This window comes from Protopterus annectens, chromosome 2.part1, assembly GCF_019279795.1.
Source record: "Protopterus annectens isolate FY-2018-M chromosome 2.part1, PAN1.0, whole genome shotgun sequence".
Lineage (NCBI taxonomy): Eukaryota > Metazoa > Chordata > Ceratodontiformes > Protopteridae > Protopterus > Protopterus annectens.
The window spans coordinates 942,862,501-942,886,304 of NC_056729.1; the positions used below are offsets into that span (position 1 = coordinate 942,862,501).

Genomic DNA, 23,804 nt, shown 5'->3' on the forward strand with positions numbered 1-23,804 from the left:
GATGCCTAGTCTTATACAGCTTTAAGCAGACCATTTTCAAGCACTTATTAGTGTCCACCCCCCAAATCAAGCTGGGCTGTACTTGATAATCCTGGTGTAAATGTGTGTCTACCCATCCAGTCATCAAGACTACCCTCATAGGTAGCCACAGTAGTACTTTGTTCGACCTGTAGTGGAAACTTATTCAATAGTTAGGAATATACTGAGTTAGGAACTAGCACTCCAGTGAGTCATATTTGTTGGCATACATTTGTGTCCTTAGTGTGATTGTTTGCAGAATCAGTAGTTTTGTAAAGAAATAGGATATCAAATTGGGTTGGATCTTTCATGGTTCAAAAAGCAAGATGCATGTCAGCTTACAACAATCTGCAGGCCACTTAGTATAAGGAAAGTTGTGCTGTTCTGTCAAGATAGCTGAACTATTTAAGACCCTTCAGTTTTCTTGATCAGAAATCTTTGGGACCTTTCTAATTGAGCAATGTGCTTAGATGTGTACATTGTATTCAGTGACAGATCTATATGGGGAGGTACAGTGGTAGGGTAACCTCTTTGGATCTTCATGTTTTTCCCTTGGAAATCATCTGGGCCAGATAGGATTTCTTGACTACAGTGGAAACATGATAATCAAGTGAGAGAGAGAGAGAGAGAGAGAGAGAGAGAGAGAGAGAGTTATCCACTTATGTACATAAGTCTGTTATGACTGTATCTATTTGTAGAGGAGTACACTGATAACATTTGAGGTGGGAGCAACTTTTCTGCCAAATGCTACAATGCCACACTTTTTTTCATTTGTTTGTAGTCCATTTTTGATATTCCATGTATGTTGATATTCCATCCCATGCTGGACTTGTTTTGTATCAGTGGATGCACAGATAACGGTGCCCAGTTAACAGTCATCCACAAACTTGGTCAACCACACTTCTGGGATATTGGCTTGGAAGTCTGGAAAAATGCCAAACAGAAGAGGCCTAGAACTGATCCATGTGACACCCAACTAACTACAATGTTACATCCAGGAAGGGAACCACCAACTTTCTTAACTTGGAGCTATTAGATAGCCAATTTGCAATCCAGCAGACAGTGCAGGGCTTATGTGAAGCTTGTCAAAATTTTCAGTAATAACCTCATGGGAAATAGAGTTATGCTATGATATGTTCCAAGGCTTTGCATTTAAGGCTGGTGAGGCTGATAGGTCTGTAGTCACCCAGGTCTGTAGAAGGCTCACCCTTGTGTAGGGGCATCCCAGTGAATGCTTTTCAGGTGTCAGGAACAAGCCCTATAGATTGGCTGAGGTTGAACAGTTTACTTAAAGGCTCAGACAGTGCATACATAGTATTGATGAGAAAGCAGCCAGGTATGTTGTCCGGTGTCATGGAAATATTATTTTTAGCCTTTGACAGAAATTCTAAGACTTGTTTCAAAGTGATTTCAGGAGAACTAGTTTGTCAGAGGCAGCAGGGGCAGCAATGTGGATAAGAGGAGTAAAGTTGGCATTAAATGTTATTATGTATGAGCTCAGTGCATCATTGGATATTATTTCTTAATTTTCCTGATATAACAGAAGAAGGAATTGTAGTTCCTTTTGGAATCTGTAACAACTTTATGTTCATAACCTGCTTTACCTTTTCTAATAGTGTTTTTAATTTCTTTACTGATGTTTTTCATTGTAGTCTTGAGGTAGGGAAATGGGGATTTCTTGCAAGTTTGCATTATTTTTCTTCTTTTGTTGTGCATTTTATTAGTATGGCAGTTCTGCCAGAGAGGTGTATTCCTTATTTCTGAGTTTACCATCACAGTGGCTGCTCTATAGGCATCTGGCACAAACTTTAGTCTAAGTATGAGCAGCTTAAATAGAGCCTCAGGTAGTGCTTACTTGGCACTGATGAGAATGCAGCCTGATGTGTTGTCCAGTCCCATTGAAGTATTATTGTTTATCCTTTGACAGGGATACCAAGACTTGTTCCAAGGTGACTTCAGAGGAAACTAAATTTTCAGGGATAATGCAGGCAGTTATGAAGTAAAGTTACATTTGTCTGGTAATGTATTGACTATAGGCTTTGGATCAGAATGTGTGATATTATTATGGATGGCTCAGTGCATTATTGGACATCATTCTTAATTTTTTGACTTAACTGAAGAGATATTTGTGCCTTCCTTTGGTATCTACAGCAATCTTATGGCTTACTCTGATTTACTTGACTAATAGTACCCTTAAATTCCTTGCTGTCTTGTCTTAGTGTGGTTTTGAGGTAGGGTGATGGGGATTTCTTACAAATTTTCATCATTTTTCTTCTTTTGTTATGCAGTTTATTAATACATGAATTCTGCCAGAGAGGTGTATTCCAAATTAAACAGTATATTTTGAGCAGAGGAGAATGCAGCAATCCTTTCACTTGGATACATTTGAGCAGGATTGTTTGGAATTGTGTGTAGGCCTTCTACAAGCTGAAGTATAAAACTCTAAAATGGTGTCTTTCGGTGGGTAGTACCAGTAGGTCTAATTTGTAATCACATTTAACCAGGAATGAGGAAATGCAATGTGGGGTCCAAGCAGAAGCTAGGCTGATAAGGATTAGATGAAGGATAGTAGAAAAAGCTAGTGGGTAATTGTACAATTTGCTCCAGTGTGTTGATATTTACATAGTCTAGGAAAAGTTGAGCATAACTGTTTTTAGAGGTGTAAGTATGCCAGACAGTGTTTGCTTAATTGAAGAGTCATATCAAGAAGGTATTTGGTTTGATGTTTAGCCTCTTCAACTTGAAGTGTATTTAGGTGTTCTTAACAACAAAACACCACTAGACAAGAGTAAATACCTTAAAATACACGTCATAGATTCAGAAAAACAAACAAAATTAAAACAAATAGATTCAACTCACAGATCATCCTACATCTTCACAAAAAGTCTCAAAGAGGTAAGTTAGACACCAGCAGTGAAAGCCAGAAGTGAGGCATCAGAAAAGTATGAACACTTGAGTTTTCAATATATACATCTTAGACCACAAGAAGCTCCTGAAGAGAAGATACAAAGGCTGAGTTGGTGACATATGGTACCAGCAACTCTTTTAGCTTGCTGGATCTAAAGTCATAGATGGACAAATATATACCAACTACAGAATTTTGTACATTATTCTAAATGAGGCCAAACAGAAGTCTATGTGTTGCAGGACAAAGACTGCCTTCCCTGCCAGGATTTGATAACAGAGTATAGGCAAAGAGAAAGTGAAGTGATTGAAAGACTTGGTTGGTTAAAGGTTTTAGTTGAGGCTAGAACAGGTGCTGCTGTTAAACAGGGGGTAATTAGTGGGACATATAAAATATTGTATGATGAATATAAGAATCAATCAGAGGATAGAAAAAGACTTGGAAAAGAGAATGGAAAGGCAATATACAAAAGGACAATGGTGCAACATCTGTATGGGTCCCAGGCATGCAAGTGAGTCCTTTAGGATTTTTGCATCAAAGTGTTTGCACAATTATTGTATACCCCAAACAGACTTCAGACAATTTTTCTTCAGGTGATAGCAAAAGCTGGAGGTATGACAGGAAAGAGAGAGGTAATTGGGAACATTTTTGGAATGTAATGAGATTTTAAAAATTTCCTGCAGAATACTTTGCCAGAATTGTTGAGGTAACACATCATTTTAACTAAGAAAATTATTAATTTGAACTGGAGCATAGGATATGAATTGCTTAGATATAGTGAGGCCGTAATAAGTTTAATGCTGCTGTCAAAAAAGTTCTAGAAAATGTGAATCAAAATCTAAATTAACTTCAATTGAAATACTAAATATAAAGTAGATAAAATAGCTGGAGGTGGGATTATTAGAAAAAAGAAAGACCAAATTACATAGAAATAAATGTAATTTTTGGGAACAATACATGCAGAATAATGTTCAAAAGGAGGAGTGAGCTTTAAAGGAGGGTGGGAATCAAGCATTTCATGTAACGTTGGAGTAAATGAGAATTGTTAAAAAGCATGCGAGTTTACTGCATGAAAATGTTACTATGGTTTGTTTTCTGTTAATGCATTTATACCAATCTCACTGTCTAAAACAGAAATTAATAAAGGTGTTAATAAAATCTTGTAGATTATTCTAAAAGGGTTAACAAACTGAAATAAAATGACCTTGCAACAGTGTCAGGTAATATACTGGCAACAGCTTGCACCAGTGTGTATTCTATCTGCAGAGTTCTGTACCACCCAGAAATGGTCCAAATGAGTGTTGGAGTCTCAGGGCATTGCAATAACCCAGCCTAGAAACGACTAAGACTTGAACAACTACCGATAGGTCAGCTTGAGTTAGAAGGTGCTTTATAACTGTGAACAGTATTATTTAACAACTGCTGACACTTGGTTGTGAAGTATCAAACTATGATCCAAAAACAAATTCAAGCTTGTCACCTCCAGATAAAATTAAACAAGAGGGTTGAGAAGCACAATAGTTTTCCAGTGTAGCATGAACTGCCACTGCCTCAGTTTGGAGATGTTCAGCTTCAAGCAATTATGCAAAAGTCAAGAAGGGATGGCCTCAAGATCATCAACTGGGCAATATATAGTTGCCATTTCATCCTGAGGAAAGGAGACATAAATCTGGGTGTCATCTGCATAACTGTGGTTTGCTATTCCACTTTCCTGAAAAAGATTGCCTAATGGAAGCATGTTACTTTGAACACTAATTGGCTCAAGTAAGAGCCCTGTGCTATTCCACATTCTAAGGGCTAGAGCAAAGTTACGTTTAGTCCAGCACAGTCCTTTTGGAAGAAACATCACTCCAAAACTGTGCCAAAGTTTCTACAGTAGGATTTAATCACTCAGTCAGAAGGCCATGATTAACTGCATGAAATGCTGCCAAGAGATCCAGAAGGACTAATACTGAGTAGAGCAACTGATCTCTGGCCATAAGTAGATCATTAACAGTCATAGTAAGAGTGGTTTCTGTACTATAGTGAATGCAAAACCCAGGTTGAAAAAAGGTACATGGGTTAATTTACTACAAAATGAGTCTAAAGTTGCAACTTTCTCAATAACCTTTCCTGAAAAAGAAGGTTAGAGATTGGGCTGTACACTGGGATCTAATGTTGTAGGTTTTATATAAGTGTAGGGATGACTATAACCTTTTTCAGAGCAGATAAAAAAAACCAGACCTCAGGAATATAACCAATTTCTGGAAAGTTATTGGTCACAGACCATCAAGACTAGTCAAACGAAGTCTAGATGGACAAGGGTCTAATCAGCAGATTGCCAATCCCAGACTGGAGACAGTAGTAATTAACTCGTCATAATCAGGAATGTCAAACACCGGCCAAGAAGCCGTAACTGTACAGGCCAGCATTAGAGTAATGCCCATGGGGGGGTCCAATGATGGGAAAGCTCATTTTATGCAAACAGCCTTGCGTTGAGAAGACAATGCAGTGAAATTAAAAACAACATGGCTTGAATGGTTAAATAAATATGTTACATATGATTAATAGAGCAAAGTATGTCTTATCCCTAGATATGCAACTAAATCAAGAAAATTCAGAATTTGTCATGAAAACATTTACACAAATATTTCTATACCACTACAAGACATACAAAAAATGTTCCCACAACAAGAGCCATATGTTGGAGGTATGATGGTTTCGAAAGCGTTTTTTAGGAGCAGATATTTTGGAATGAATAGAGCTGCATCAGTACAAACATGAACTGAGAAAATGCTAATTCTTATACTTGGAAGAGAATATAGAAATTTGGTTGAGTTGGTGGGTTTGGTTGACTTGGTGGAAAATAACACGTACTAAAGAGCTGAAAGCATTGCTGTCTTTAGTGTCAATAGTGGCTAAGAGAGCCAAAACTAGGAAATGGTAAATCAAAGACAGACCATCAGTAAGAGGTCAACAAGATGATTACAGTGTTTAAAAATGTGGAACTAAAAACTATTAAAATTCAGATGTGGTTAAAAAAAAAAAGAGCAGTGTGGGGTTCTGTAATGGAAATTGAGCTTAAAGAGGCCAGTGCCATGGAACAAGCCATGTCTATTTAATAAAATAGAATGTAATACGAGGTATGAAATCAGTGGTTCACTTGTTCAGTAGTGTAGTTAGGGTGGAATAAAAGGGGCAGCCACCCCGAATACAAAGTTTTATGGGGCAGTATTAGCAGATTCTAAATGATCTTCTGTACATTACCAGTACTTGAATGCAGGTATTGAATTTGCATTCCGAATATAAGTGCTTTAGCACTTTGTGTGGGCATAAATTATAGCAGCTGTTGCTACAAATTTCGCAAGCAGTGTGCAGTAGTTTAAAATGAAAAATTGTTTTCTTCCTTCAGAAAGTCCAGTCCCATAACTTCAGAATTTAAGCACTTTAGAGATCTTGTTATGGACTGTAGTAGCTGCTTGCTAGAAATGTTGGAAGCAGTTCTTACTTGTTAAAAGTAGAAAAGTTTTTGGGGGTGGTGCCATACTGGGTGCCAGAATAGCTGGCTGCTTCCTCTGCAATTATTAACATTTATATTATAGTGAAAGCAAAACAATATTGTCTGTTGTTAATTCCTTATCTGAAACTATATTGTAAGTAGTTAACTTGTGTGTTTAAGCATCGTTAGTCAAACTGGAGATGAAGGCCAAATAGAATAGTTGATTTTGATATACAGGTTTACATACTTAATAATAGCAAAATGCCTTTCCTGTCATCACCATTGCAGTATTACTGACAAGTGGGATATCCTGCCAGGGATATCTGTACGTCTGTCCAGGATACCAAAGTCTAAGCGTCTTCTTCTCACACCATACTTCTGAAGTATGACCAAAGTGCGCCATGTTTATGAAGTACATAAGGGACATTTGGTGCAACGTACCTCATATCTTTCTCGCTGGCAGACTGAACACTGAACTTTATTTTTTTCTGTTTTTCAGATGAATTGCCAGTTTAATTTGCATAGAGCAGATAAGTACTCCATTTGGTGAAACTTCCTCCTTTTTTTCCTTTTTTGACTAAAAGTAAACTTTCTTCATGTCATTTAAGAAGAGAAAATGAGATTGTGGGATTGTAGGAGGTGAATACCTTAAAGGGACAACCATATTAAATGTCTTTTTTTGCCTAGGAACCAATCCCTGTTATAGAAATTGCTTTATTTTCCAGTACTTTTTCCCTATGACCCTTAGAAGACATTTGACTTTCCTTAAACTCAAAAGAGCTCACACACCTTAAAATGGATTACATTGCCCAGACATCCCACATCAGCCCAAAAAGAAGTTTAAGCAGAACAAATCTGATGCATCAGCTGTTGATTCAGACATGGGTGTCTGTGCTGTGTGACCTAGGCCATTTGTATGTGTTGGTGGCTTCCTCTGTAATGACCTCAATCAGTGGACAAGAAGCTGACTTTAGCATGTCCACCCTGACTTATAGATGGCTGCCTGTGACTCACAGGGGTGAGACAAGGCCAGTTGTTTCAGAGACCAAATGGCATTCCTCACATTTTCATTAGAGAGGAAATACTGGGTTACCACAGTGAGGTACATCAGGTGTCAGTACCTCTTTGCGTTGTGCAAGCTCCTCTACCTCTATGAAAAAGTAGAAGAGTGAGCATACCTGTTCTTCTCCACCTGCTGATAAGGATCCTCTGAAGGACTGTTTAAAGCATTAGTCTCTCTTAAGTGCCTACCCCAGTTCTTCGCTTATGCCCACTCCATCCTCCCCTTGTGAAGACACATAGAGATACTTCTTCAGAGGAAGAGGATTTGGATTCTGAGTGGGGTTCCTTCGTTTATTCTTAATAGATTCACTCCCCTGTGGGATATGAGTCTAAAGAAGACAATACAGTGTTTCCAGATTATCCTTTGGAGGAACTTTCCTTTGAAGATATGGTACTAAAGGTGATGTAACATTTTCTGTTGGAAGGCAAATAGGTGTCAGACATGCAAAAAAGATATTATGACCCGATGTCCATGGGTGTGCCAAAACCATCTGCCATTCCTCTAGTCCTTAAGGCTGTGCTCAGTACAGTCATGGTTTCAATGAACCCTGAATTCCACCATCCGGCCAGCAAGAAGTGTGACAGATTTTATAAAGTTCCTAATTCCTATAATTTTTGGTATAAGAATCCCTAGTCTGACCCTGCTGATATTTCACTGTAATCTGGTAAGTTTATTAAACTCCTGCTTTCTTCCACTGCCCTCCCTTATGATAAATATAGTAGGGAGTATAGAAGAAAATTTTATACTTCATCTACTGTGGCCTTTCATGCATTTTTGTGTGCCTTTATTTTAATATAAATTAAGTACAATTATTTTAGAAAACTTCTATAGTTGATACTGATGTGTGTTTAACTATGTGATATATATAACAAGGTATCTTTTGTCTTTGTTTGATGACCTTGGTAAACTTTTATCTGATATGCCTGATTCTAAAATCAAGGCTCCTGCTATTTCTTTACTGAATTCTGCTTCCCAGGTACCCAAGGACTTTATTAAATGTAGTTACAATGCAGCTAATACTTTCTCCAGAGCAGCTACTACTGGTACTGTTTTAAGGAGATTTTCACAGCTTAGGCTCCAGTCTTTTTCTGAGGATGTTGAATCTAAACTCTTGGATACCTGGCTGCATGAAGACCCTCTCTTTGGTATATTTGCTGCTGACATTTTCAAAACTCTTCAGGAAGGAGGCAAGATTATACAAGATTTTAAGCAGACTTTTGTCTCTCTCCCCTTTCCCCAAGATGTTCATCGTGTTTCACTGTTGCAGTCATTACACTTGGGTTATCCTGCTGGCAGGCTACCTGCAGTCGGCCTGAATTCCACAGTCTAGGTCCGGCGTCGGTTGCCTTCACCTCTTCCCTGACGTCAGTGCACCAGGGGTATAAAAGATGCAGCCAACGCCATTTTCTTTAGTCTTTCTTGCTGCGTGGTGCCCAAAGCGAAAGCAGTTTGCAAGTGCCAGTCGGCCAACTCCTGAGGCTTTCAAAAACGAATTTCAGATCCGAAGTCTTCATTAAAGCTAAGTACCCTGTTGGGGAAACTTTTTTCTTGCTCCAGACTGATGTTAGAATAAGTTAACAATTGTATTTCTTGTGGGAAGCAAATACCTCATAAGGATTTTCATTCTTACTGTATTCCTTGCCTAGGCCCTGATCACAACGTTGCTAGCTGTCGGTTTTGTGCTAGATTTAACCAACGCACTATTAACCGTAGGTACGATTTTGCTTTTCATTACTTTGGCCGAAGATACAATTATATAATGCCGTTGGAACAGCCGATGACCGGAGTTTATAAAAAGCGCAAGGAAAAAGAAAAGGACAGGCATCCGAGGTCCAAAACCGATGACAAGGCTTCAGCTAAGCCAGTGGCCGGTTCGCCGGTTCTCAGTGAGGTGCTTTTGCAGCCCCTGACACCCACTACCTCAGAGCCACAGGCCGCTGACTACTCCCACATGGAGCCAGCTAGGCCTCTGGATACTCAGGGTATTGGACACTCTGAAACTATTCCCTCAGATGGGTCCGGAGCCGGTGAGCAGGCTTCGGCTTCTGAGGGTGTTTTCAGACTTACACAGTTATATGTAAAGCCTACTTCAGCTTCCAAAGCAAAGACTAAAGCAGTTCTAAAGACAAAGAAACAAGTACAGCATTCTTCTGGGCAGACTTCCATGCCTAAAAAACAGATGCTCAAAATGGCCGAATACCTAATTACCTTGATCAGGGGTTCCCATCCCCCTCCTAACAAGAGGCCTAGGCAAGAGACAGAATATGAATCTTCAGATCAGGTTTCGATTTTCTCTGACTCCTCTTCTGAACAGGAATACTCTCTTCCTCCCTATGAGGATTCTGATGCTGAAGAATCTATCCCTTCAGCCTCTCCTCCTGAGGATTATTCTTTTGGGGAAACCCTGCATACCATGAGGGAGCACTTCCACTGGGAGAGCCAAGACTACTCAGAATCAAAGAAAAGGCTTAGAGATTTTCTTTTACTACCTCAGCACAGGCCTCTTGCTATTCCCCCTGTGTTAGACATTGTAGATGATGTATTTTCAGAGTCCGGCCTTTCTCCTGACTCTTTACCCCCTGCCCCTGTTAAACCAAACAGATACTACAGGGTTTCAGATTCACATAAATTTCTTTATAAAAACCCTGCTGCTGACCCAGAAACTATTTCTCAGGGTCCCAAAGGGGTCAAAGCTTCTACTTCAAAAAACCCTATCCCCTCTGATAGGGATTCAAGGGCACCAGACAGATGGGGGAAAAAGGTTTACACTTCCGCTACTTTGGCTGTGAGAGCTTTAAATTGTCAATTTCATATGCTTAAATATCAGCAATACTTAATGTCGCTGCTAAAACAGAAAATGTTGACAAATTCTGATTGTGCAGAAAATAAGGAAATGCAGGAATTATTGCATGCAACTGAACAAGTAGGAAAGCATACATTGCAATGTGGTTTTGATTCTCTGGAGGCCTCTTGCAGGGCCGCAGTTACGGGTTCTGTCATTAGGAGGCATGCTAGGTTAAAGGAACAGAATCTGCCTAATCATGTTAAAGCAAAATTATTAGATGCTCCATTACAGCATGATACCTTATTTGGTGTTAAAGCAGAGGAGGTGTTGAAGAAAATGGAGGACAAAGCGAAATCTATGCAGACAGTAAAGGATTTCTTACAGGTACAGCCACCCGGATTTAGCAGGAACTGGCCTACAAAGAATTGGTCCTTTCCAGTGTCAAACAGGCCACAAAGAGGCAGATGCAGATGCCCCAGAGGCAGATCCCAGCCCCAGGGCTCATACAGGCCTAAACAGTGGGGTGCTTCTACCTCCAAAAGCAGAGAAGACAAATCACAGCCATACGGGAAACAGTCCCAATGACTTTCCTCTGCCAGCACCAATCACTTATCTTTTGGCAGCCCCCTTACAGGGAAAACTAGCACTTTTTTCTCAAAATTGGCACATGATCACCCAGGACAAATGGGTCTTGAATATAGTGTCCCAGGGCTACAGGTTCCACTTTCACACCCTGCCAAGGGCAAAAGGTATGCCAGACCTGCCACACAATCAATGGGCAGAGGCACAAAAACACGTTTCATCCCTCATGAACATGAGGGCCATTCAGCAAGTACCACAGCAAGAGCAGGGACAAGGATTTTACTCGACTTTTCTTGGTACCCAGAAAGGAAAAAGCCTGGAGACCAATATTGGACCTGTCTATTCTAAGTACATTTCTGGACATCCCAAAATTCAAAATGTGGACTCTGCAGCAACTTCTGCCCATGCTGGGCAAGAAGGCTTGGCTTGTAACTTTGGACCTAAAGTAGGCATACCTACATATCCCAATCAGACAATCTTGCAGAAGATACCACAGATTCATAGCTGGTTCAGTGCACTACCAATTCTCTGCACTGCCCTTTGGCTTATCTACTGTGCCCAGGGTCTTCACAAAATGCCTGGCACCAGTAATTGCATTTTGCAGATGAAGAGGAATTCAAATATATCCTTACTTGGACGACTGCCTTATTCAAGCAGAGAACAAGGACATTCTACTAAAGCATCTGGCGTTCGTAAAAAGATTATTAATTTGCCTAGGGTACACAGTAAACGAAAAGAAATCAAAACTAGTACCCTCTCAAGAGATAATATTCCTGGGTGCAAGATAAAATACAACTGCCCAGATGGCTTATCTCACGCCAGACAAACAAAGGCAACTGACTTCTTACTTCAAAATGTTGGCAACAAGGACCCAGTTATCTGCAAGAAAAATTATGCAGGCTTTGGGCTTCATGGAATCCTGCATTCTGCTAATTCCATATGCCAGACTGCATATGAAGAAACTACAATGGTATCTAAAAAGTGTTTGGACTCAACATTGTCACAGCCTGGAAACATTAATTACTCTCATTCCTTGCCTGCAACAGGAGTTTCGATGGTGGAACAGGCCTGTCACCATAACAAGGGACAGCCATTCACCCTACCCACAGCCAGGCAGTCAATAACAACAGATGCATCAGATTATGCCTGGGGGGCCCACATGGCAGGAAAATGTATTCAGGGCACATGGCCCACAAGCCAAAGGCATCTTCATATCAATCAAAAAGAGGTGCTAGCTGTTCAGAATGCCCTGACAGCTTTCAAGGATCTACTTCATCCAGGACAACTACTGATAAGGACGGACAATGCTACAGTCATGTGGTACATAAACAAGCAGGGAGGCACACATTCCTACCCCCTCTGCAGACAAGCCATGACTTTGTGGGACACAGCATTGACTTATCAAGTACACCTGCAAGCACAATTCCTGCCAGGAGAGAAAAATACTCTGGCAGACGAACTAAGCAGAAACCTCACGGATCCCCATGAGTGGAAACTGGATCCACAAGTCTTCAGCATGATAACAAAGAAATGGGGATGCCCAGACATAGATCTATTTTCCTTCCCTCACAACTGCCAACTGCAGAGATTCTACACAAGGACTTATCACAAGCGAGCATGGAAAGTGGATGCTCTGTCATTCAGCTGGAAAACCCTAACAGTATATGCCTTTCCTCCTCTGCCTCTCCTCCCCACGGTACTCCTAAAGGTCAGACAAGAGAAGCCAAAAATGATCCTGATCGCCCCAGACTGGCCCCGCCAGCACTGGTACCCAATCCTAAAGAGCTTGTCTCAAGGCCCAGCCTGGACATTACCTCTAATTCCTCAATTACTGACCCAGCGAAAAAATCAGATCCTGCACAGCCAACTCAGGACACTAAATCTGGCGGCATGGCGGATAATGCAGCCATTCAGAACACACCTCTCTCTAAAGCAGTGATGGATGTTATTTTGGAGGCCAGGAGGCCCAGTACCAGAAAATATTATGCAGAAAAATGGAAAAGATTCTGTGCTTGGAATCAGGCACAAGGAATTGACACGTTTGTACCAAATATTCCTCAGATTTTACAATACCTAACTGAGATGCTGGACAGAGGCCTATCCTTTTCATCAATTAAAATCCATGCCTCTGCCATTTCAGCTCATTACAATATGGAACCACCTATTTTTTCTCATCCGTTGCTAAGGCAGTACCTCAGAGGGGCCAAAAACATAAGACCTCCAAGGAGAGCACCAATACCTGTATGGGACCTCAATTATGTCTTGGAAAAACTCACACTGCCACCTTTTGAGCCAGCCAATACATCTGAAACAAAGTTCTTATCTTGGAAAACAGCTCTGCTCCTAGCAATAACCTCTGCAAGAAGAGTCTCAGTTACAGGCACTCATGGCTGTGGAACCTTTTATCATTTTCCATCCATACAGGGTTTCTCTGAGGATGAAGCCGACATTTATGCCTATGGTAGTGTCCAGTGTGGCCCTTAACCAAACCATCCATTTGCCTACTTTTTATCCAAGCCCACAGAATAAGGGTGAGAGACTCCTGCATTCTTTGGACATACACAGACAGCTACATTTCTACTTGGACAGAACTAAAGCTTTCAGAAAGACTGAGCAACTTTTAGTGGCATATGCTGCAGGATCACAAGGAAAGGCTATCTCAAAGCAGACTGTTTCAAAATAGATAGGCCACTGCATTAGTTTCTGCTATTCACAATATGGCAAATCAGTGCCTAAGGGCATTAGGCCACATTCAACCAGAGCAGCAGCCACGTCAGCAGCCTTCCTCAGAGGAGTACCAACCAAAGACATTTTAGTGGCTGCAACTTGGAGTTCAGTGCACACTTTTACCAAGCACTACCACTTACCTCTCTACTCTAAATCCAGATCAGGCTTTGCCACTGCAGTTCTGCAGGGCCTTATAGCTTCTCCTAATCCTATTTAGACCCAGCCACCCAACCTCAGCTTTGGGATTCAACCCAAGTGTAATGACTGCAACAGTGAAACACGATGAACATAGTACAAGTGTGTACCTACCATAAATGTAGATGTTCGAGTGTAATCACTGTTGCAGTCTAGGTTACCCACCCACCATCCCCCTTTTCTTTGCTGGGACTTATCTGTACTTCTCTATCCTATACAACCTATGTGGTGTATTTGCTTGTAGATGAAGGAAATGTTTATTTTAGTGCATGCATATTTATTGGCATAATTTTAGCCTACCAATGTGGGGGCACCTGACATCTGGGGCAAGAAAAACTGAAGAAAATGGCGTTGGCTGCATCTTTTATACCCCTGGCGCACCGACGTCAGGGAAGAGGCGACAGCAACCGACGCCGGACCTAGACTTTGGAATTCAGGCCGACTGTGGGTAGCCTGCCAGCAGGATAACCCAAGTGTAATGACTGCAACAGTGAATACACTCGAACATCTACATTTATGGTAGGTACACAACTGTATTTTTCAAAGAAGCTGTACTTCTAAAACTGGTTGCTTTTTCATAAAAAACAAAAGGCCACCCAAAAGGGTGAACGATGTTTAAAAAAAGAGATCTTAAGACAAACCAAATCAGGAATTTAAGGGGTCTGAACTCCTTTTGACTGTCTGCCTATACCTATGACTCTGCTTCCATCCACCTTTGACCTCCCACTGTAATATTACCAAAGGCTGTTGGGTTCTTTCAGTAATTCCCAGTGATTACGTGATGTCATGACTTTCACTTCCTCACTGGTCAGGTGTTCCTTCTACTCCATCAAGCCACCTTTAATCTCTCCAGCTCTATATGAGTTATTTTTTCATAGTACAATAGAATTAGCCCCTCCTTATTGGAAAGGTGGAAGGTTCTATTCAAGGCTTTTCCTGGTCCCTAGGAAAGAGGGAAGTAAAGACCCATTCTGGATTTGTCCTGTTGTTTCTGAGAGATCCAAAGTTCAAATTGCTTACTCTGCAGTCTCTTCTTCGCAAGATTCTGTCTCATGCTTTTTTTGTAACCTTGGACATAAAGGAAGCATCCAGTCCATAAAGATTACAAGAAGTTTTTAGGGTTCTCTGTTTTGGAATATCATTTTCAGTTTTGTGAATTGCCATTTGGGCTTTCCAAAACACCAAGAGTTTTCACAAAGTGCCTAGCACCAGTTGTTGCTTTCTGCAGTCTCCAGGGAATTCAGATTTTCAGTTACTTAGATGACATACTCATGCAAGCTCCTATGAGTGAAAAGCTCCTTCTTGACCTCAACATTATAAAAAAATGCTTCACTGTGTAGTGATCAGCTTAAACCTCAAAAAATCTAATTTGGTTCCTTCACAGACTCTGGTGTTTCTGGGTTGCAGGCAAAACTCTGTCATTTACTGACTTTCTTCCTCAGGAAAAAGTGATGCTCCTAAAGGAATACTACCAGTCTCTTCTTCCTGTAGATGTGACCTCAGCAAGAGAGATCTTGAATGTCCTGGGCTTATGACCTCCACTATTCTAATGATTCCTTGTGCAAACTCCATGTAAGGAAGATTAGGTGGAATCTTAAATCAATGTGGACACAATATTGCTATCCTCTGACCTTTCCGATTCCTCTCTTGCTATTCATCAATAGTTAGTTTTGATGGAATAAACAGGTATTACTCAATTCAGAGGCACCTTTTCCAGTTCCTCCCCCTTGCCAAGACCTTCACAAAGATGCATCAGACCTGGCTTGTTCTATGAATGTAAAGGGATGTATGGTCCAAAAAGGACAGGAAGGACCACAGAAATGTCAGGGAAATGAAGGTGGTGATTCTAGCCTTGTAATCCTTGCATCTCTTCTGGTCTAAGACTGTCTCTGAAATTTTACAGGCAGTACTGCAGTTGTAGGTGCATAGAAAAGAAAAGTAAGACAAGATCCTGCTAGTCAAGAAGGAGCTTTTCACTCATAGGAGCCTGCATGAGTATGTCATCTAAGTAACTGAAAATCTGTCCCGACCCCAACCTCACAGATCTTGAAACTGACACTCAGTTCAACACCTTCTTCGTAAAATGCATAGCTAACCTCTCCTCCTCTTTCTCTCATTCCCCTCCACTACCAACCCTACCTACCCCCCTCTTCCCCCAGCAACAGCCCTTCTGCCCCCACTTTTCACCTAAAACCCATCCCCACAATTAAAATAAAACAGCTGCTCCTCAAACTAAAACCCTGCCGCAATGCTCCTGATAACTTACCTTCAACCTTCCTCAAACTAGCTGCAGACAGTATAGCCTTTCCCATTTCTATTTGAATAAATAGATCCATCCAGAAATCCTACATCCCATCTATCTGGTGCCAAGCTTACGTCATCCCACTCCATAAGGGTGGCAAAAACACCAACACCACAAATTTCAGGCATGTTGCCATCCTCTCCCCCCTTTCCAAAATATTAGAATAAGTTATCCACTCACAACTAATGCCATACTTTACACAAAACAACCTCCTCACCCCCACTCAACATGATTTCCACTCTGGTCACAGCACCATGACTGCCCTCCTTTCCTTTCTCGAAACCATTAACCTAGCATGCGACTCTGGCAAATTTGTCTTAACCCTATTCCTTGACCTATCTAAAGCTTTTGACACCGTCTCCCACCCCATACTCCTATCACATCTCTCCACTGTACACCTCTCTCCCTCCACCATTGCCTGCTTCTCCAGCTACCTCTCTGATCATCAACAAGCTATACAATGGAAAACCTCCACCTCCCCTTTCCTACTGACTTCCACTGGAGTACCCCAAGGTTCTGTGCTTGGTCCCCTCCTCTTCAGCATATTTATCAACAACTTCCACAGCAGCAGCATCCATGAATCTTTTCTCATACAGTATGCAGATGACTCAACAATCATCTGTTCAGCTCACTTCCCATCTGAACTCCTCTTCAAAACTCAATCTACCTTCTCTAAAACCGAAACCTGGATGCAAAACCATCACTTGGCCCTAAAATGATACAAATCTAAAGTGACGATCTTCACATCTTCTAGGAACAATATTATTGACAAAAACTCCTTTCCCATACTCAGCTAAACCAACTCCTCCCTCGAAATTGTGCCCAGTACCAAACTACTAGGCATTACCATTGATGAAAACCTAAAATTCAACATCCATATCCACTTCACCATAAAAAACCCACCAAAAACTAGGACTCCTTTACAGACACAACCACTATCTCAGCCCCTCTACCAGAAACACCTTAGCCTCTTCCCACCTTCTACCCTCTCTTTTGTATGGCGCACCTCTGTTAACCAACCTCTAGCTTGGCCTACAATCCAAACTCGAGTCCTGCTACCATAAAATAAGTAAATTCGCAACCAATTCTAATTACTGTACCCACCACTGCCAATCCCTCCTCTCCCTGCAGTGGCTCGAACTCCCCAACCAATTGAAATTCATTCAGCTCACCAATGCCCACAAACGCATCTTCAATCCTTCCAACTGCCGATCCCTCACTACCGTCTTAACCCTCTATATTCCTAAACACTCTCTCCAATCAGAAAACTAAAATCTCCCACAAATATACAAACCCTCACATCCCCCAGGCCAACTTCTGCTGTCCTACTCCATAGCTAAATTATGGAACTCTTTCCCTCCCCCCATTTGCAATATTCCTAATCATACCAATTTTAAATCTCACTTGTTTTTGCATCTATCCTCAAAATGGGCATGTCCATGTTGCTCTCCTACTTAAGTCCCCCCATACCCTCTCACTACTACCAATTCACCCCACATTTCACAACTGGACAATTCTCCTACTGCACCTGGATGGCCTTATTTCAGAACATTATTTATGGACATCCAGCATTCCACATCTACACTCCATTACCTGTATTTTTCCTCTCAATGACTGTTTTATTACCCAGTCTGTACTATACTGATTGCGCACCACAAGAATTATGTAATACTGCTCTGTATAATTTTATGCTGCATTATGATGTTCTTTATATGTATGTATGTATGTTTATGTGAAAATATTGTAGCATCACAAACATTTCTCCGAGTTGCACCAGCCCTCATCTTACCACCTCTATAGTCAAATCTAACCACTTTACTGTGGTCTTTTGTATGAAAGGCTGCTTTGTGGTCCCTGCTAACTCTTCTATATTCAAGGCTTACTCCAAGACCAATTATTTAATATTTACTGATTTACTGATATTCACAAATGGTACAGTTTCCCAAAAAACCTTGTAACTAAGGCTTCTGTTTACTGCTGTGAATTTTACTCCCTGTTGGGTAGATGCATTGAGGCATTGGTACCAGTCTGGAGTAGACTTAATGGCAAGTTTAAAACTAAACCCAAGTGGTGGAACTACCTCATCAACAAGCTCTATAATAAAACAAAAAAGTTCCTGGCCATCATTAAAAAATGTCCTCTTCATCATTATAAAGAGGATTTAAAACTGATAAGCTTATGATGTGAAAATGTATATATGGCTTAGGATTACAACTAATTCAAAAGATAACCACAAGATCTTCTTCAGCTGTCTTAAGAAAATTAGAAGTGGCCTATGATTCTGTACTGAGCTTATCTCAAATGGTGCTTCCTTCGTTGACTCCTAAGGCATTGCTGATATTCTTGTGGACAAATTCTCTTCCAACTTCACCCCACTCACTGTCCTCTGTCCCCCCTCCAATTCCCCTCTCACTCCTCATCCTGCTAATATCAATTTGGACCTAGTCCTTTTGACACATTTCTAGATTAATGACACTACTTCCATGGAGCCTGACAATATCCCTGGGTGCCGGCTGAGAAGTGTAAAGATCTACTTAGCAAAACGCTATCCAACTCTTCAGCCTGAGTTTTTCCAGTGGCTATTTCTCCAAGGAGTGGAGAATAGCAGTTTTGATGTCTTTCCATACAGGTGGTCCTCCTAATGACCATAGAAATCACAGGCATATTAGTCTCATTAGTATTATTTCCAAAGTTATTGAACACATTATAGCTGAAAAATAAATAATGATACAGGTGACCTTATACACTTTGATACACATCAGTTTGGTTTTATGAGAGACAGATCACACCTGCTCACCCGGTTGAGTTCTTTAAAAAGGTTACTGAGGCCATGGATAAGATATATACATTCAACACTGCTTATCTAGCCCTTGTCAAGGCCTTTGGCACTATCCCCATATGCTGAGAATAACCCATAAATTGTTCACTGGATTGGTAATTGGCTCTCTAGCAGAACCCATGCCATTATGGTCAGGAATATTTACTCTAGACAGAAAAATGTCACCTGTGTTGTCCCATAAGGCTCTCTCTCTTGGGTTCTTTGGTATATATTTTTGAGATATAAAAGTCAATATCCGAGACTTTGACTAACCATGTTTGCTGATGACTGCTAACTGGAGCAGTTATCAAATCCATCCTGATACTAAAATTCTCCATACCAATTTTGGTGTAGTAATCATAAGCTTACCTTTGAAACAAAGAAATGCAGCATGGTTTCCTTTGGTAAAATCTAGCCATATAGATAACATTCCAGTTAAGTATGACATAGTCATCCAGGACTTGGATATGTAAGTTGATATAAGACTCTCCTTTGACCACCATGAATCTGTGGTGGTTAGACAGTCCTTCTACATTGCACAGCCTATCCTTAGTGGCATCTCCTCAAGGTCCAAAGAAGTTATAATTTCACTTTATTCATTGTTTTAATTAGGCCCATCATTCAATATAATGTATCCTTTGGCATGTGTCTCACCAAGCACCTAAACCAGCTTGAGAGACCTCAGTGTTTCCCCATCAAAAAGATTTCAGGTCTTAATACCCTTAGTTACTTATACTCAGGGTGATGCAGACACCTGAGGGGTGACCCCCTACTTAGTTTTCCATGCTATGAAGGATTCACCAGTCTTTTGAACTCCTTCACCTAAATAGAACTAATGATAAAGCAGCCATGCATTCTAGAGACTTAACCTATACATTATCACATCAATAAGACCAGATGACATAACAGATACCTAACTCAACATATACCCTGTTCTTGGATACGGTGCCCTTACCTGTCAAGCAGAATACTTCCCTAGCAACCTTTAAAACCAATCTGGATGAACGGATGGGTGATAACAAATTCTCACCAGGAATATGTGGAGAATGTCTGCTAAATAGGGACACAGCTTGTTTCCCACCATTACTGGGTGATGTGGCTGAGCTTCTTGATGGTCTCTTTTGGCCATAAGTTTAGTAAGAACCTATGAACCTCCTCTTTGGGATTTGAATTATGCATTAGAAAATTTAATTCCATTTGAGTCTGCTTCCACTGCATCCTTAAAATTTTCTTCTAGGAAGATGGCCCTGCAATTGGCTCATACCTCTGCCAAAACTGCGAGCTCTCATGATTTCTCCTTCCTTTTTGTTTTTCCATAAGAATAGGATTACTCTTAGAACTAATCCATCCTTCATGCCTAAGGTGGTCTATGAACCAGACATCAGTCTCCCTTCCTTTTCCCTCCCCTCAAACAGAGGAGAATCTTGCATTCTTTAGGTGTTCACGGACAACTGATGTTTTTATCTTGACAAGATGGAAGTCAATCAGATAATCAAAAAGCTTTTCATTTCTTTTCAGGACAAAAAGTTGGGTTTCCATGTTTCCAAACAGACAATTTACAAATGGATCTTTTCAATGTCCTTTTGTTATACCTTTCATGGTAAGAGTATTTCAGGATTGATTAAAGTGCATTCTACCAGAGCCGTAGCTTCTCCTGGTGCTTTTTTAAAGGTTTGGACTCCAGATCTATTTTAGAAGCTAGTATGTGGTCTTCCATGCATAGGTTTACCAAACATTACAAAGTTAATGCCATTTCTAGAGCTAGAACTAGATTTGCTAGTCTGTCTTGCAATGAATTTTTGATTCCAGCTCAAATCTTCATTCCTCTTCCCTTGACACTTGTTTTGGGACTCTTCACACTTGTCAGTAATACTGCAGCAGTGATCATAGGAAGACACAGTGCAGGTGTGTAACAACTTAACATAGCACTATGTTGCATCCCGCAGTCCTTCCCTCTTATTATTTTTGTGTTAAGCCTGAGGCAGTATCCTTTCCTTCTCTTCGTCTGGTTGGCGTATGTTTATTTATAGCCTTCTTTCTGTGTTGCCTTGCTGGATTTTAGGTCTGGGGCATGAAAGCTGTGGAATAGTTTGCTTCTGGACATTTCTTCTTTACCTCATAACTTTGGTGCCCTTTAATCATAAATCAGATGTGTGGCACTATAGGAAGATGCCTAGGCTTTGGTATCCTGTCCAGATGTATGACTTTCCCTTGTGAGATATCCCACTTGTCACTAATACTGTAACAGTGATCAGCAGTTCATCTACTCATCTACTGTTATGGTAAGTTCTTACACAACTGTACTTTATCGAAAATTAAATGTAAGCACCAATTGTCTAACATGACGTTAGTATATTACTATTATATCTGTATATAATTGTAACATTTTTGTATCAGTAGTTGGTGCTGAAGTAACAAGGGCACCATGCATAGTATATCAGACATTATCATGGCTGACCAGTGACTTTGTAGATGTAGAAGAATATGCACAGGTGTACTGTGCACATTGTGTGGGCTTGGTAGTGTGTGTGTGTGTGTGTGTGTGTGTGTGTGTGTGTGTGTGTGTGTGTGTGTGTGTGTGTGTGTGTGTGTGTGTTGGGATATTAATGCCATGAAGCTCAGTGTAGACTGCAGATGGGCATGCAATGAAATTGAAAACTGCTGGTTTGCATACTTCAAACATAATCACATTTTACAATAGGTTTATGATATGCAGGCACAAAAACAGTATAAACATTTACTTTAGACAAAACTTTCTTGTGTAATATGAAATCATGATTGAAAGTATGCTCATACAACCTGCATTGTCACATGTATTCTTTATGCATTTCTCCAAGAGACTACATGTTGTTATTTTGTGATTCTGAATAAATGTGGATATGACTGGCATGATGCATTAATGTGCTACAGTTGACTACCCTATTAGATAACCACCATTTTCTTATACTGGAAATCAGAACTTTTTTCACAATGTAAAATAATATCTACTGTATCCAGAACAGATGGTAGCAGTGCATAGAAGATGGGGCTGCTTAGAATATTGTTACTTAAAACAGGTCCAGACATAAGGATCTTTGCAGATTGTCAGTGCTAACTGCTCATCTTGTTTTCTGTTGTTCACTCATCTCTCACACTACTTTGCATTTCTGTAATACTCAGGAGGATCTTAAAGTTGTTTCATAAACTAGTACTGATAAAAATATTTGTTTTTTTGCAGGTGGTAACAGCAACTGGATCACTTGCTTTAGGCATTAATATGCCTTGTAAATCTGTCGTATTTGTTGACGATTCACTTTACCTGGATGCAATAAATTATAGGCAGGTATGATAAAACTCTGTCTTGCTGTAAATTCAGTTCTGTTTACTGCGTTTTATCACATACTTTTTAAACAGTGCAAGTTAAAACTGAGACAGTTTTGTTATTATGTTGTAAAGGGTTATTATCAAAAGACATATTTAATTCTGGACTTGGTTCTTTAAAGCTTATCAGGCCAGAGTTGTCTCCTAACCATATTCATAAAAAAGATATTTCATAGTTTATTAAAAATGTAAACCTTATAAATTAGAGTTAGTTGAAATACTCTGTGTTATTAGTGTATGAAGTAACATTTCTAGCATTCGTGTGTGTGTGTGTGTGCGCGCGTTTGTGACAGAGAGAGGGAGAATGGGGATTTTAAACATTGCTAATAGGGGCAATATATTTTCGGGTAATGATTGTGACTTTTGTTGCTAATTACTGCTAATTTTCTTGGCATCCTATTTGTGTAGTAGCTGGTGGTATTCAGTGTGTTGAAGTACACATTCATTAACCTGCTTCTGAGCATATTAATTGCTTTAGCTGTGCTTCAGTAATAGTACATGTTAAAGCATTGCTTTTTGCCAGAACTCGTGGCCTGGAGTCCCATTGCTGTATCAGACCATTTGCTGTACTACCATGCCTGTCTAGGTACAGTCGTGTAACAGTGAAGGATTAAGCATGCATGCATAAACTGTACATTCACCAGCAGAAGTTGCTCTAGTTCAGTGCAGCTTTTTTAGTCCTGCTGGCTGGTGACCATCAGACTTACCTACATACCCTTGCTAAATCTTCTTCACCTACACAACCCATTTATTCCCCCAGTGTTGGGGTCCCATTACCAAGAAGGAGCATTCCAGGTTTCCTGGGAGAATGAGGTAGAGAAGTAATGGAGGATTCCTACAGCAGCAACATGCAGACAAGTGGAGATGTTGGGGTTATGCCTCCTTTTCCCTCACTTCATTCCTAACTGGCAGTAACATCAGTGCGGTTTGTATAAACATGCCCTCGTACATGCTTCAGAGCATGCTTTCTGCTAGTAGAACCACTGACCTTCACCTGGAGAAATAAGCAAGGCAGTGGAAACTGTTTTCCTACCCTGGGCACATACTCAGTCTTTCACCATCCTTAAATGCCTTAAAGTTTGGGGGTTGTTACTCAGACCCATGTGATTGGCATCACTGATGGAAATTCTTCCTTTTTTCCAGGGGTCCATCTTTTATCAATCATTTTCTAGATTAGGAAGTGGCTGTTACAGTGAGGAAATACTAACTCTTCAAGCACTTCTTGTATTAGCAATGTTGTACTGTTTACTGCAAAAAACATTGCTTGCCCATCCATCATATGCAAGGATTTATTGGTGCTGAGGTTGCAGTAAGGATGAACCTCTTGAGTGCTATTTCCTGTGTTTTTATGTGGCTTATCTTGTTGTCATATTAGGAGAGATCTGAAAAGTTATGTGATTCACACTGTACCTTTACATCATTGCATGTATTTGCTAATTATTATTGATTTTTTTTTTTTTATTATTTATTTGTATTTGTCTGGAAAGTTCTCTCAGGCATGACCCATATTCGCAGAGATCTAGAGACAAACACTCCATAAATGTACATGTATTTATTTGTCTTTTTAGCCC

At 40.4% G+C, this 23,804-nt stretch overlaps 1 protein-coding gene across 1 annotated transcript in view; it reads left to right on the top strand.

Annotated features, from left to right (window-relative positions):
• The window catches only part of LOC122794922 (probable ATP-dependent RNA helicase DDX60), a 2,165,155-nt gene that overhangs the window by 1,357,662 nt on the left and 783,689 nt on the right, over nt 1-23,804 (top strand). Inside the window, exon 31 of the mRNA XM_044063515.1 lies at nt 22,091-22,195. Coding sequence (XP_043919450.1) covers nt 22,091-22,195 — 105 coding nt within the window. The remainder of the gene's footprint in view (nt 1-22,090; nt 22,196-23,804) is intronic.